This window comes from Rana temporaria, chromosome 6 (assembly GCF_905171775.1).
Source record: "Rana temporaria chromosome 6, aRanTem1.1, whole genome shotgun sequence".
Classification (NCBI taxonomy): domain Eukaryota; kingdom Metazoa; phylum Chordata; class Amphibia; order Anura; family Ranidae; genus Rana; species Rana temporaria.
In genome coordinates, this window is record NC_053494.1 from 157,079,474 (window position 1) to 157,096,693 (window position 17,220).

The following is a 17,220-nucleotide window of genomic DNA, read 5'->3' on the forward strand; positions in this document are numbered from 1 at the left end:
CCAACATTCCATTGAAAAAAAATCCACGGTTTTCTTGTCGGAATTTCCGATCGTGTGTACGCAGCATAAGAAGCTGAATTCCCTCTAGCCACTCAACAGAGGATGGATGTGGGGTTGACTGTGGTCTGCAAACTATAGGACTCTCAGCATTAGGTCCTGTGTACACAATTATCTGATTCATCCTTTTCGGGTATTTTCAGTGAAGAATGTCTTGCGTTTGAGATCGTTTTAAATGCAGAGTTAGTTGCTTCTGTCTTACTTGCAAGTGTATTAGGGGAACAACGGATTTATAAGAACATGCCACATTTACCATAACTAAAAGCAAAGCAAATTTAGCAAAAAACACAATTATCATTGTTTGCATTTCCATAATGTTTGTTTGACTTGATTCAGGCCAGATCCATGGTTAAAATTTAAAGATTGTGATCAAAATGACTTTAGATGATAAGATAACTGAGAATAAATTAAACTGGAATTGGAAATTGGAAATTGCTGGCATTTGGAAGAAGATAGTTCTTCATAATTGATAATGCCTGAGAAAAAGTAGTTTTTAATGACCAAAATGGTACAGTGTAATGATTTCAGAAAATGTATTAATTATGTTAAAGTATAGGAAAGGTTAGACCTTCTGTCAAATGTGTATTGGTGCCATTGTCCCCGCTGAAGCTCCAACTATGTAAAAATTGTCATAACTAAGCTTTAAATAATTATTGGTAATTTGTCCCAAAGATAGATAAGGTCGATTTGCTGCTCAAACACATTAGATGGCAATAATGTGTTGGAGAACCACGGATGTGCCCATCAACTGAAGAAAAACGTGCAGTGCCCTAAGGATGGTGGCATTGGAGGCCCGCCACTGTGATCGTTTATTTGGGCTCACTTACAGTGTACTGTGGTGAACTCACCTGAAAACAATAACTAAATTCTATGCTTAGACAAATATTAATTAAATGCCAATTGGTCCTTTAATTTTTATTTACAGAAATTATTTTATTATATGATATATATATATATATATATATATATATATATATATATATATATATATATATATATATATATATATATATACAAAATAGCTTAATAAAGAAGAAGGAAATATTTTTACTTTGATCTCAACATGAAATATACCTAGGGAAGCAAATAATACATGTTAATGAACTGATTCTTTTCATATTGTGCAAAATAATTACATGAGCACAATAAAGACGCATCGCTATCTTTGGACATCTCCCAGGCGAGTTATTTTTGTGATTTCCTGTTTCATTTTACAACATTATCTTGCAGTGCTAATATTCATTCTACAGTATACATATCTTTATATCACAGGACAAATGTAATACAGGAAATGCAATTATGCCAATTAGAGCATTGGTCTGATGATTACATTTCTTGCAACATTGTTCCAAGGGAATATCTAATTTATTTATGGCACGTTAGGATGTACAAATCACATATAATGAAATCGACCATTTAGAAATCAGATCATTTGGGCTTACACTAATGCTAGTAATTTTATCAGCACAAGCATGTTAAAATTAAGGTATGCACAATGTTTTTTAAACCATGTATTGTTTATTATAAGTGTACCTATCCTAACATTTAAAGGGTTTGTAAAGGCTGTAGGCCTTTTGCCTTTATGCATTCTATGCATGAAAGGTAAAAAACCTTCTCTGTGTAGCCCCCAGCCCCCCTAATATTTAACTGAACCTGATCTTCTTTTAGTGATATGCTCAAGAGGACTCTCCCTCCTCATTGGCTAAGACAGCAGTGGGAGGTCGCTGCTGTTAATCACATCCAGTGAGCTAATGGGGAGAGAGAGGGGTGGGGCCATGCTGCAACTCTGTGTATGAATGGGCATGCAAGCTGCTTGCTCTGGGAGCACTTGGCAGGAAAGAGGGGATAGGAGTGCAGGTGGGGGACCCGAGAAAAGGAGGATTTGGGGCTACTCTTAACATTTTTGTTATTTTTTTAATTTATCTTTTAAAAGCTTTTGACTTTAATATTACTTTACTTGAGAGTGGTGTAAAGGCAGGCACATAGGGCCAGATTCACATAGAATTACGTTGCTCCACAGCAGCGTAACGTATGTGATTTACGTTACACCGCCGCAGGTTTACAGCGTAAGTGCCTGATTCTCAGAACTCTTACCTGTAAACTTGCGGCGGTGTAACGTAAATGCGCTCGGCGCAAGCCCGCCCAATTCAAATGGGTCGGGCACCATTTAAATTAGGCGTGTTCCCGCGCCGAACGTACTGCGCATGCTCTGTCGGGTAAATTACCCGACGTGCATTGCGCTAAATGACATCGCACGGACGTCATTTGTTTAGACGTTAACGTAAATGGCGTCCAGCGCCATTCACGGACGACTTACGCAAACGACGTTGTTTTTTAAATTTCGACGCAGGAACGACGGCCATACTTAACATGGCTTAGGACAACTAGGACTCAGCCCTAATTTTACGTGGCGTAACTCGACGAAAATGACGTAAAGATAGATCGACGGGCAGCGCGGACGTTCAGGAATCACCGTAACTATTCATTTGCATATTCTACGCCAACCGCAATGGCCTCGCCACCTAGCGGCCGGCCTAGAATTGCATCCTTAAGATCCGACAGTGTAATTCATTTACACCTGTCGGATCTTAGGGCTAGCTATGCGTAACTTATTCTATGAATCAGTCGCATAGTTAGGATGGCCCTAACACAGAGATACGACGTCGTATCTCTTTTGTGAATCTGGCCCATAGTGTATTCACATTGTTTACTTATCTTCAAAACACCTTCTAAACAAAATTCCCAAACTATTGCTATCCATTCAAACCAATGGTTTTCCTAATTCACCGCATCAAATCAGCTCACTTTTGCATGCCAACATTATAGAAACAAACAATGCAACCAACAGCCATGTTGTTCTGGAGAATTTAATCTTTCATTGTTCCCTATGCTATACCCTATAACTGCTTTATTTGGAAGAGTGAGTCATCCATTTGCTAGGCCAGCAATTATTTATGTAGACTTTCGGGAAAAATGAGACTAGCACTATTATTTGCAGAATTGGCATCAATTTCCCATTTTACCAGTCACCACAAACATACTTTGACTGCAGTCCAGGTAAGAGGGCTTTTCATTTTAATAAATTAAGAAAGCAGGCTTGGGGTAGTAAAATAATCAAATGTTCATTTTATAGCCAATAATAGAAAGTCTCATGAAACTTTGGTTCCACGTCACATGAGCTGGCATTTTAGGGCACATGATCTGAAGGCTTGACTGATATCAAGGCCCCTGTGCATGTTGCTACAAATCCAGGACACGTGACCTGGATTCTGTTTCATACAACTCTACAGGTCTGCTTTTATTTGGAGCGCAGGTATGATGGCGATGGGAGTATACTGTTAAGAAGAACTGAAGCTAAATTACAAATACTATGGTTTAAAATTAACTTCACTGTGCTTTTCATTGCATATATATATATACTGTATTTATCGGCGTATAACACGCACAGGCGTATAACACGCACCCTAACTTTAAGAGGGACATTTCAGGAAAAAAACTTTACACAACCCCCTACGTATAACACGCAGGCACAGTTTACCCTCCATTTTCAGGGTAAAAAAGTGAGTGTTATACGCCAATAAATACAGTATATATATATATATATATATATATATATATATATATATATATATATATATATATATATATATATATATTGTAAAATCTGGGTTTTTAGCTTTCGTGGTAGATGCAATTTTCCAGTGATTCAAGCCAGTCAGGAACTATATTTAAGGGCATGGTAGCCCATTTTTATTTAAAGGAAACAAAATAAAAGTCCAAACAAAGGTTTCCCACGCTGGGGGTTCTTCTCCATCAAATACACAGAACAGAAAATGCTAGCCCACCTGGCTCTCTGTAGCAGTATCTGTAGCAGTACTTCTGCACTTTATCCTGGTCACCCAGACCAGCGAACTCCTCAAAGTAGACAGCTTCCCTTTAGCGTCTACAGCTCTGCCTCTTGCAGTCACCAACATTCTGACTGTCTCCTACAGCCTCTCTGACTTCTGGAGACCTTCTGTCTCTTAGTTTGGAGCTGTCTCCAACTGGGAGCCATGCAGTCTTCCCACACTCTCATTATAAAGGGCTGTGCTCACCTGAGCACACACCCTGCTGATCATCCACAACATCTGGATACAGGGTTGGAGATGCCGTCCCACCCCAGACACTGTGGAATCTCCAAACTACAGAGCCCCATGTCAAAATACCAAAACTTGGAGACAGCTGCAAAAGCAGTCTTCTCCAGTCCACATCTACGCTCTGTAGTCTTGCACCTCGCAAATTGCATACCCCTGTGTCCAGCAAAACTGTCCATCTTTCCTTGACAGTAGCTCCTACTGTCACAATATATATATATATATATATATATATATATATATATATATATATATATATATATATATATAATATCACAAAACGCTTTACTACAGTGTAAATTTGCTGTCCCCTCAAAATAACTCAACACACAGCCATTAATGTTTAAATCGCTGGCCAGGTCTGGAGATATGCTTGGCCAGACCATCACCTTAACCCTCAGCTTCTTTAGCAAGGCGGTGGTGGTGTGTTTGGGGTCATTATCATGCTCTGCTTCAGTATGTCACAGTACATGTTGACATTCATGGTTCTGTCAATGAACTGTAGCTCCCCAGTGTCGGCAGCACTCATGCAGCCCCAGACCATGACTCTCCCACCACCATACTTGACTCAGTCTGTAGGCAAGACACACTTGTCTTTGTACTCCTCACCTGGTTGCCACCACACACGCTTGACACCATCTGAACCAAATATCTTGGTCTCATCAGACCACAGGACAGGTCCTTAGTCTGCTTGTCTTCAGCAAACTGTTTGCAGGCTTTCTTGTGCATCATCTTTAGAAGAGGCTTCATTCTGGGACAACAGCCATGCAGACCAATTTGATGCAGTGTGCGGCGTATTGTCTAAGCACTGACAGGCTGACCTCTCACCCCTTCAACCTCTGCAGCAATGATGGTAGCACTCATTGATCTATTTTCCAAAGACAAACTCTGAAAATGACGCAGAACAAGTGCAATCAACTTCTTTGGTCGACCATGGCAATGCATGTTCCGAGTGGAACCTGTCCTGTTAAACCCCTGTATGGTCTTGGCCACCGTGCTGCAGCTCAGTTTCAGGGTCTTGGCAATCTTCTTATAGCCTAGACCATCTTTATGTAGAGCAACAATTCTTTTTTTCAGATCCTCAGAGAGTTCTTTGCCATGAGGTGCCATGTTGAACTTCTAGTACCAGTATGAATGAGTGAAAGCGGTAACACCAAATTTATCACACCTGCTCCCCATTCACACCTGTGAAATTGGACAGAGAAATTGGACATTTTGACTTAGGGGTGTACTCACTTTTGTTGCCAGCGGTTTGGCTGTGTGTTGAGTTAGTTTGAGAGGACAGCAAATTTACACTGTTACACGAACTACTTTAAATTGTAGCAAAGTATAATTTCTTCATTGTTGCCACATGAAAAGATATAATAAAATATTTACAAAAATGTGAGGGGTGAACTTACTTTTGTGAGATACTGTGTGTGTGTACATATATATATATATATATATATATATATATATATATATATATATATATATATATATATATATATATATAATAAAAGTTAAATAGAACTTGCCCAAATGTATTTATGCCACAAAAACAGAGGTGCACTACAAATTTTAATAGAGATTCTGTTTATTCGGTTTATGATGTGTTTGTGTTGTTCCCCATTAAATTCATTGCCCCATTGTGTTGTAGTAAAACATAAAGAAGTAAACCTGATTTGTTCTCCTTTGTAGAGCCAAGCCGAGGCACACTACAAAGGCAGTAAACATGCCAAGAAGCTCAAAACACTAGAGTCAACGAAAAATAAGCAAAAAACGGGTTCGCTCAAGGACAGCGCCAAGGCTATTACAAGTGCAACGGCCAACCACAAATCAGGTTAATAAAACTGTTGTGTTTGTACTTCACTTTTTTTTTTTGCCTTATTTAAAGCTTATCTGTGTGATACATCTCAGCATGTATGTGTGCATGTGTGTACAAAGCCTAATGCATGTCCACAATAATGTATCTGAGAGTTTAAAATGTAAATAAAGCCAAATGATTATTACATTTTGAATAGAGTAGAGAGGTGTTAGAACTATTAGTTTTAATTGCTGTATGTGTCCCTGCTAGGAAGATTCACTCTATCAGTTTGTCCTGGTGACCATTGTCACTATTTTGTAAAAATAAGGAAAAGCCAAGCATTTGAGTTGTCACCAGGACTGGGATAGAGAGTAAACATTTTGACGCTTAAGGAGTATTTTACTCTCTGTGGAGGGATTTCCTCTACTTCCTGTTGTGTCTACAAGACAGGAAGTAAAGAAAAATCTCCCCAGTGGGACACAGATAGCAAAACAAACTGATGGGTTTTAACAATTCCCAAATGTATCCAAAATGGGAAAAAAGCATGTCTTTAGATATAATTTGATTTATCAATATTCAAAAGAATGTTTGGGAAGTGAATAATTATGAAGTGACCATTTCCTATAGTGCTCAGGGACTCTAATTGTGTTAGATGTGTGCTTGGGTTCCTTAGGCATCCCATACATTATACAATTATCTTGTACAATTTTCCTTTAGATTAACCAAAATCATATAATATGAGGTCAAACCTAAACACTTTCAGTTTGCATGCAATCAGACAGGCTCTTTCACTACATAGTTTAAGGCAAATCCAAAGAAAATTAAATAAGAAAATTGTATAATGTATGGCCAGTCACTTGTTGTGGTCATAATTAGGGATGAGCCGAACACACCCCCATTCGGTTCGCACCAGAACCTGCGAACAGACCAAAAGTTTGTGTGAACTTTAGAACCCCGTTAAAGGCTATGGGACTCGAACGTTTGAAATCTAAAGTGATAATTTTAAAGGTTAATATGCAAGTTATTGTCATAAAAGTGTTTGGGGACCTGGGTTCTGCCCCAGGGGACATGAATCAATGCAAAAAAAAAGTTTTAAAAAACTGCAGTTTTTCGAGAGCAGTGAATTTAATAATGCTTAAAGTGAAACAATAAAAGTGAAATATTCCTTTAAATTTCGTACCTAGGGGGGTATAAAGTATGCCTGTGAAATAGCGCATGTTTCCCAGGCTTAGAACTGTCCCTGCACAAAGTGTAATTTCTGAAGGAAAAAAAGTTATTTAAAAATCACTCGCGGCTATAGTGAATTGTCGGCTCCCGGGAATTCAGAGAAAATTCATTCATAAAAATAAAAAAAAGCGTGGGGGTCCCCCCAAATATCCATTCCAGACCCTTCAGGTCTGGTGTGGATTTTAAGGGGAGCTCCACCCCAAATGTAAAAAAAACAATGGCGTGGAGTTCCCCCAAAAATCCATACCAGACCCCTTTAGCGGGGCACGTAACCTGGCCAGCTGCAGAAAAGGGGGGGGGCGAGAGAGCGCCCCTCCTGAACCGTACCAGGCCACATGCCCTCAACATGGGGAGGATGTCCCCATGTTGATGGGGACAAGGGCCTCATCCCCACAACCCTGGCCGGGCCCCATGTTGAGGGCATGTGGCCTGGTACGGTTTAGGAGGGGGGCGCTCTCTCGTCCCCCCCCTCTTTTCTGCGGCCGGCCAGGTTACGTGCTCGGATAAGGGGTCTGGTGTGGATTTTTGGGGGAACGCCATTTTTATTTATTTTTTGGGGGTGGAGTTCCCCTTAAAATCCACACCAGGCCTGAAGTGTCTGGAACGGCTATTTGGGGGGGAACCCCACGTAATTTTTTTTAATTGACGGTGGGGTTCCCCTTAATATCCATACCAGACCTGAAGGGGCTCGTAATTGAGGGGACCCCAATGCCTTTTTTTTATGAATGAATTTTCTCTGAATTGCCGGGAGCCCACAATTCATTATAGCCGCAAGTGATTTTTAAATTACTTTTTTTTCTTCAGAAATTACACTTTGTGCAGAGACAGTTCTAAGCACGGGAAACATGCGCTATTTCACAGGCATACTAGACACCCCCCTAGGTACGAAATTTAAAGGAATATTTCACTTTTATTGTTTCACTTTAAGCATTATTAAATTCACTGCTCCCGAAAAAACATCAGTTTTTAAAACTTTTTTTGCATTGATACATGTCCCCTGGGGCAGGACCCAGGTCCCCAAACACTTTTTAGGACAATAACTTGCATATTAGCCTTTAAAATTAGCACTTTAGATTTCTCCCATAGACTTTAACAGGGTGTTTCGCGGCCTTTCGAATTTGCCGCGAACACCCCAAATTGTTCGCTGTTCACCGAACAGGCGAACAGGCAATGTTCGAGTCGAACATAAGTTCGACTCGAACTCGAAGCTCATCCCTAGTCATAATGAAGAGTCTCCACACTCCCTCTTGGATTTTTTTCTTAATTATATTATATCATGGGTCTTCAAACTACGGCCCTCCAGTTGTTCAGGAACTAGGACATAAGAGAGGATATAAGTAATATATCAGTACTCACCTATAACAAAATATAATTTTCAGGGTGGGCAAACCTTTAAAACTATAAATCGTTTTTAAAACTCACATGAATAATCTAAAATCTCTAGAATAAAAGTATCTGTGGTTCGCATGTACTTCAAGCAATCTATAATCATGCATTCTTTCTTATTTTCGCTCCTCATTTCTTTGCATGAGCAGAGGTTACTGTCAGGTATAGGAAAGGTAATTTACCTTGTCTATGCAGACAGGAAGCTTTTTCATGTAAAAAAAGTCTTTCCTTCATACCGTTGCTGAGTGCAGCAATCTTTCAGTGTTGCGGGGGTTAACGGCAGTGGTTGCTAGTGTGAAGGACTTGGTCCTCTTGCCCTCCCCTTTCTGCCCCCTCTGCCATTACAGAATATGTAGTATTAGTGTCCCAAAATGCAACAGCAAAGGGAAGTGGATGAATGACAGGATCTCCCCTGCCCCTTCAGAGAATGTGTTGCATTGTGGGACAGTAATACTACTAGTTGTGTAATAGTGGAGGGTGCAGAAAGGATGGGGGAGTAGCACAAGTCTATCACACTCACAGACGTGGCTGTTAACCCTTTCAGCATCAGGATATTGCCACTCCAGGCAGTAACCAGTGGCATGAGGGAAGGATTTCTACAGACTTATGCCCCGTACACACGGTCAGGCTTTTGCCCGGCCAAACTCACATCGGAATTCCGACGGAATTCCATCGGAGTAAAAGAGAACATGTTCTCTATCTAAACTCCAATGGAATTTCCTCGAAAAAAAGTCCCATGGGGCATACACACGGTCGGAATTTTCGAAGGAAAAAGTCCATCAGACATTTTCCATCGGAAATTCCGATCGTATGTACGGGGCTTGATTAACAGAAATTGCCCAGATATAATTTGTAAGGTGAGGCTTATTTGTGCATATTTAGTGACAGGCCATGCTGGGGGTAAGCACTACGCATCATCAAGGTTTTTCCAGTATCAGAAATGCGTACTATTACACAAGGAGATCTATCCTTCTGAGTGTCCAACTGTTTACCTATCTATCTATGCCTCTACATTAAAGCTAAACCTCTCTGCAACATAATGTTATGCAAAATATTCTGACATTTTATGTTAGCAACATTATCTACAAATTACAGTTCTCACTAGGTTTGTGCAAGCATTTATTGTTTTTAAAATGTCAGCTAGTCATTTCAGGATTCAGGCACCGAAAAACAAAAACAAATGTAGTTTTGCAGCTTAGAAACAGATTTTAGGCTGTGTTTAAATATCTTCCACTGAGTAAAATTTGTCTTACAGCTGTGTTTTTGATGAAAAGTATTTTTACATATCTGTGATTTGTTCATTGTATTTATACAATGGTGTATATGTATGCTACAAAATCAACTGCCTTCAAAGCATGAAAATATGCTATCGCAGCATCTTTAGTCAATAGCATATAAGAGTACATGTAAAGGCTTCTGTGTGACAGCCATACAGGTCCTAAATCATATTGCTCTGTGACTTTTTTACCTCTGTTGGACAAACAAAATCCTTATTTGGGTTTCATGTGCTCCCCAAACCAGACACTGCAGCTCACATTGGGAGGACTTCAGTAGAACAGCCAATTTGGCCAATCTAGAAGGCAGTGGGTGCGAGAGCACTGCAAAGCACATTAAAAAAATGTATGTGGCTCTTCCTGTGAAAAAAGCTGCACATCATCGCAAGGCATTAACAAAATGCACATCAGGGCACCACAGTGCATTAAAAATTGGATGTCAGATTTTCTTACTGCCCTCTAAATGCTATGGAAATGGTGTGAATCCAGCTTTAAACTTTCCACACAAGTTATAGTGACTGTACCATTTCCTTTAGGTTTACCAACAACTATATAGTGCAAGGGTCTGCCTGATACAAAATGATTGGATAGTTTAAGTAGATCTACATGTTACATAGTTTTGGTAAACCTAAAGTTGACTGTACAAAAATGTAAACTTTTAAGTAGCAGTGCAGCAGCGTTGTTACCCCAATTGCAGAAAGCTTCATGATATGGACTTACAGAAGAACCCCAAATATGTTTTTTTACAAAGTTACATTGGCCCAGCTTGAACCACTTACTGACTTCTGAACTGTCCATCACTACTGACCCCTGAAATCTGCGTCACTTACAACTGGCCCCTGAGCTCTCAGCCACTTAAAAATGACCCCTGTACTCTGCATTACTTATTACTAACTCCTGAAGTCTCATTACTGAAATGGGAACTGCATATAATTTAATACTGACCCCTGAACTCTGATGCCGCGTACACACGATCATTTTTCAGCATGAAAAAAAAACTTTGTTTTTAAGCATGTCCAAAAAACAACGTTTTCCCAAAACCATTGTTTTTAAAAAATGATCTAGCAAAGCACGGTGACGTACAACACGTACGACGGCACTATAAAGGGGAAGTTCCATTCGCCTTTGGGCTGTCTTAGCTGATTCCGTGTTAGTAAAAGACGATTTGCGCTTTTCTGTCTGTTACAGCGTGATGAATGTGCTTACTCCATTATGAACGGTAGTTTTACCAGAACGAGCACTCCCGTCTCATAACTTGCTTCTGAGCATGCGCAGGTTTTTTTACGTCGTTTTAGCCCACACACGATCAATTTTTTACAACCCGAAAAACAGCATAGTTTAAAACAACGTTAAAAAATGCAGCAAGTTCGAAAAAAAAATTTGTCTTTTTTCAGAAACTGAAAAATTATGTGTAGCCCACACACGATCATTTTAAATGACGTTTTTGAAAAACTATGTTTTTTTCATGCCGAAAAATGATCGTGTGTACGCGGCATGAGTGACTTACTGTTGACAAGGAGAACACACGAGTAGGCTGGCTGCACTTATTGCAGATTAAAACTTATATTTATTGAAATCTTCAAAGACATATAAAAACAGACATCCCAGCTCCCAGACGGAGAACAGTAAACACATTTACTGTCCTTTGTCCATCCAGGGAGCTGGGATGTTCGTTTTTACATGTTTTTGAACATTTCTATAAATACAAGTTTTAATATGCAACATCGCTGAAGTGCAATCCTCCTACTTGTGTGTTCTCCCTGCTGCTGCGATCGCGGATCGAGCTGGCACCGGCTGATGTGTGGAGAGGGGCTTTAGATATATGCACCTGCCCAGAGCAGTTTCCTTTCTGCATTGTCACTTACTATTGACTCCTGAGCTCTAAGTAATTTACTACTGAGAAAGAAAAACCGCTCAGGTGTGGAAATCTTCAGAATAAATGCTTCCCCCAGGACCACAGGTGCAGGCAATGCATATGAGATTGGAAAACAAAAGAAAGGATTCTTCTGGACAGCCGCACTCAGAACAAAAGTTGCCTTTATTGTAAAAATCCAAGATAGAAAAACAGCACTACATGTCACAGCATACCGGCAGAGCTGACGCGTTTCACACTGTATTTAGTGTTTAATCATAGCTAATTTACTACTGACCTCTGAACTCTGCGTCACTTACAACGGACCCCTGAACTCAATGTCACTTACTGCTGATCCCTGACCTCTGGTTCACTTACACCGGACCCCTAAACTCTGCTTTATTACCTACTGACCCCTGCCTCATTTACTACTGACCCCTGAACTCTGTGTCACATACTACTGATCCCTGAACTCTGTGTCACTTACTACTGACCCTGACCATTGCATCACTTGCTACTGACCCCTGAACTAGCATCATTTACTACTGACGCCTGAAATCTGCATCACTTTCTACTGACTCCAGAGCTCTGTGTCTATTACTATTGGCCCTGAAGACTTCATCACTTACTACTGACCTCTAAATCTTGCAGTGCATTGCACTTTTAGCACAAACACAGCATATATGCAGCCCCACAGAAAAAGACCTACCTCCGGGAGGCTGTATACATGTGTACGCTCTTTTGTAAAGGGTTAACAACACTGACACTGGGGTGCCACATAGGTAACATAATACAACTGACTATCACAAGGTGTGCGTAATCAGTGGCCTTTATTTGTCATATATAAGAAACATTTTGGAACCCAAACACAAGCTCCTTCATCAGGCACTGATGATGGAGTTAGTGTTTGGGCTCCTAAAAGTTACTTATACATAATGAGTAAATGGCTCCAGGTGAGCACCCCATGTGATGTACTGTTGATATCTACAATTAATTTGATGCTTGAATGATGGCCTAACCACAATAAATTGTTATAGTACTCAATGGGGTTCATTTGGAGTGCACTATACCTTCCTTTGTACATTAGTAGTAATGGGACAGTTTTACCTTGGAAAGTTTTTATACCAAAATGCAATCAGTAGAATTTATAATAAGAGTAAATAGCAAAGTATGAAAAAACTATCTGCACTCACTATGTTGCTAGTACACAATTTTTTTTTAAATAATCTGTTATTTTAAAGTTTGCTTACCTAACAAAAAATGTAAGGTTTTTGAAATTATAGTGCCCTTCCATTTAATACCTTTGGTACACTTCTAAAATAACTATTTAAAGAAAAATGAAGTAAAATTGTCACGCTGATGCGCACACAAAAGATTTTTTTTTTCACTTTTTATAAACCTCTCTGACATGCTATCTGTATTTTTTTTCAAACATAGATATTATGCCAAAAAAAAAAAAAAAAAAAAACCTCAGTGTTTATTTTTGTCTCATTGAAGTAACAAATCCATTGAAAGGAAGATAGATATATATTATTTTCAAGTAAAGCCAATGAACAAAATACATTTGCTATTCTACCCTGAGGAAGAGGAGAGTAATCATTCATTACTCACTAGGTGTCCCATTAAGCATAGAGGCATGACAGTAAAATGTAAGTCTAAGTCTGACCATTTCCTTGGAAACAGAGAGAGCACAATCATCTGTATTAAATCTATCTACAAAGGAAGTGTAGATTTCCATTATGTCGGCACATGTAGCTTCCATGCTGAATGAAAGAAGAAAATAGCTAGACAATTTCTACAAGCGTGGAGCTCTCCAAAGCTGCAGTGTCAACACACAATACTGCCGTACTGCACATACTGTTATTTGTCGCCTTCTCTCGCCAAGAGGAAAATCACAGCTTCCTCTTACTTCCTGTATCATTTCTATTGTTTAAAAAAAATGGTAGAACTCGTGAAGTTTTTCTTGTGATGTGCCTTTGAGAGGGATAGTGTTTGTATGTCTTTTTATATATTTTTTTATAATTCCTAAAGTAGAAAAACTGTGATCACTGACAGTGAAATACTGTATTTCATATTCTTTACAAGCATTAAATAAGCTTTAGGACAAGCAATCACTGACCTCAGTAGCTGCAGGCATTGTTGAGCAATCTATCCTCTAAATTCACAGAAGAAACACTAAAGTCTTTCAAGTATTTCTCTCAGTGGCTCATCTCACCCTGTTATCCTCCTTTAGATCTTTTGTTCTGTGTTTACTTTAGCGATTGGAGGGCTGTGATGCTACCAATTCACTGGGGGGAAGCGTGGTGAGATGAACTGCTGAAATTAAGCCAAAAGTCCTTTCTGCTGTATGGTCACGCTCTATAAGGCCTCTTGCACACTGCAGCACTGAAAACCCTCAGTACAGTACATTTTTTTTCACTGATCTAAAATGCAGCCTGTATATTCAAGAGTAAAAAATTAAAAGTAAATCTGCCTTCCAGGTCAGTATTTTGCACCCGTACATACGAATACGCCCAAATATGCACATAGGGGTACATGACCAAATATAGTTTACCTTTGCAAATGTATTGTGCGCGCGAATACACTGCACAACTATGTGTGAATATGCGCGAATACGCACAAATATGTACAACATAAAAACACTGAAATTACATACATACAAAAATGCTGATGTTCAAACATCAGTACCGTTTGCAAAAGGTCTAAACTGGATGTAGCCACAGCATCATGCAGTTTACAGCCTTGTGTTCCTGCAATGAGATGAAAATTTCTCATCCTAAACCTGGAACAAAATAGAGTCAGGCTGAATGGTGCTCAGTGAGGGTTTGTTTTAAAGTTCAATTCCAGGTTTAGTATACCTTTAACTAGTTTGTTTGCAGCAGGCTGGCTCAAACAAACAATTTTCTACAAATTCACTCACTGGGCAAGTTGTATGAACAGTATGTTGCCTCAGCAGTATACTGCCTTGTGTTTGAGCAGTGAGACAAGAATTTATTGTCTCATTCCCAGAACAAAAAAGAATCAGGATGAGAAACGCTTAGCCAATCAAAGGCAGCTTTGTATTATATGAATGAATACAAAGCTTCCTCTGATTGGCTGAGACAGATGGGTGAGCAGATAAATATGTGCCCGTTTATTTGTCAAGTACAGATGTTGGGTAATAGAACACAATAGACATCGGGGCTCTGTGCAGGTCACTTGAAGTCATCCACACAAAATGTGTTTTACTAATACTGGCGAGTGCAAAATCTGGCGCAGCTGTGCATGGTAGCCAATCAGCTTCTAACTTCAGCTTGTTCAATTAAGCTTTGACAAAAAAAAACTGGAAGCTGATATTTGGTTTCTATGAACAGCTCCACCAGAGTTTGCACTCTCCAGTTTTTGTAAATCAAGACCTAGACCGTACTTTGCATGCAAAAACTCACTCATTTGAAAGGAGTATCTGCGAACATTTGGTGTACCTTGGCATCAAGCCAGGAGACATAAGGTATGGCTACCACAAGGACTCTAAAGGCCTCTATATATTAATAGAAATTGGCAAACATATGGATTGTGCAAAGATTGGTGTGAAACATGCAGATCCCACTGCTTAATCACTACTCGGAGGGGGTCAGAGTGAACTAAACTGCTGACCACTCTGTTAGATGTAATGCAGCTATTTAGGAAGTATAGACTAGTTTGACTGTTTCTATGTTGATCTTTAAGGAAGAGTGGTAAAGTGGGACCTCTTATGGCTTTCCTTCAACAATGGCTTTCTTCTTGCCACTCTTTCATAAAGGCCAGATTTGTGGAGTGCGTGACTAATAGTTGTCCTGTGGACAGATTCTGTGGATCTCGGCTGCTCCTCCAGAGTTACCATGGGCCTCTTGGCTGCTTCTCTGATTAATGCTCTCCTTGTCCAGCCTGTCAGTTTAGGTGGACGGCCATGTCTTGATAGGTTTGCAGTTGTGCCATACTCTTTCCATTTTCAGATGATGGATTGAACAGTGCTCTGTGAGATGTTCAAAGCTTGGGATTTTTTTTATAACTTAACCCTGCTTTAAACTTTTCCACAACTTTATCCCTGACCTCTCTGGTGTGTTCCTTGGCCTTCATAATTCTGTTTGCTCACTAATAAGGTTCTCTAGCAAACCTCTGAGGGCTTCAGTGAACAGCTGCATTTATACTGAGATTAAATTGCACACAGGTGGGCTCTATTTACTAATAAGGTGACTTTTGAAGACAATTGGTTCCACTATATTTTAGTTAGGGGTATCAGAGTAAAGGGGGCTGAATACAAATGCACTCCACACTTTTCACATATTTGTTTAAAAAAAAAAACATTTATAATTTTCCTTCCACTTCACAAATATGTGCCACTTTGTGTTGGTCAATCACATAAAATCCCAATAAAATACATTTACGTTTTTGTTTGTAACATGAAAAGAATTGGAAAATGTCAAGGATTATGAATTCTTTTTTCAAGGCACTGTAATAGATGTGCTGTGCAAGAGCAAGGGATTAATCAAAGGATACGTTATTCTATATTTCATAGGATGTTAAAACTGCCATTTTCTAAATGGTTAATGGAAATTTGAGTTTAGCTCCTCAACTACCAACATATAACAATATAAACTCAGATTGTAGAAATCAACTAACAATTACAAAGATCTTTTTGACATACATACAGAGAATGTCATTTAGTTTGTGTGTCTTACTTAAAAAAATATACACTTATAATACACTTTATAATACATCTTCTCTGTCTTCCATTGAGAGCTTTCAACAGATGTTCATAAGACATACTTGTTATACACTCCCTTACATTAGAGATGTAAAATCAGGCTACTCTTTCGGAAAAAAAAGGAGCTGTCACTCAAACAGTACTGAAAATGGTGAGGTGTGAACCCGGTGACACTGAAAACAGTGAATTTTCAGGATAAAACATTTGTGTTTTTTATGAGCATAATTTTCTGCAATCGAAAAGCTATTAAATGTAATTGGAAGCAATTTGCTTCAAACAAGACAAAACAAATTACCTTGTGTCATGTGTTGTGACTCCAGACTTCTCATTTCTGCATCTTTGCTGGAAAATTGATCAATCTGAATAATCACAGCAGAAGAGGCCTGCCGGCGGTGCAGGCACACCCCCTATAGGCGGAAGTGCACATGCGCATGCGCGGGAGTGACGTCACTCGACGTCACGCCACTCTGGCCAGTCAGAGAGCCGGAGTTCGCGGATAGATATTAGCTGATAAAAGTAGTTTGATATGGGTAGGAAATAATATGAAATATAAATAAAAAAATATAGTTTTGTGTCTTTATAATCAAATGTGTGTATGGATGTGCATAATAAATAAGCATGCCCTACGTGCCTAAGGCTAGTTACTGTACAGCACGTTTGTGCTATTATTATATTTTTTTGCTTTGATTTCCTCTTTAGGTCCTTGTTTTATAATAATACATTTCTCAGTGTACCAAAAGCCCTTTTGAACAAATCATATTTCACATTAGCAGCCCTCGAAA

At 39.3% G+C, this 17,220-nt stretch overlaps 1 protein-coding gene across 5 annotated transcripts in view; it reads left to right on the forward strand.

Moving 5' to 3' along the window:
• ZNF385B (zinc finger protein 385B) overlaps positions 1-17,220 on the forward strand; it is a 665,073-nt gene that overhangs the window by 574,482 nt on the left and 73,371 nt on the right. For all 5 annotated transcript variants that reach the window (XM_040357647.1, XM_040357648.1, XM_040357649.1 and 2 more), the window contains one exon: positions 5,871-6,012. In XM_040357647.1, the coding sequence (XP_040213581.1) occupies positions 5,871-6,012 (142 nt within the window). The remainder of the gene's footprint in view (positions 1-5,870; positions 6,013-17,220) is intronic.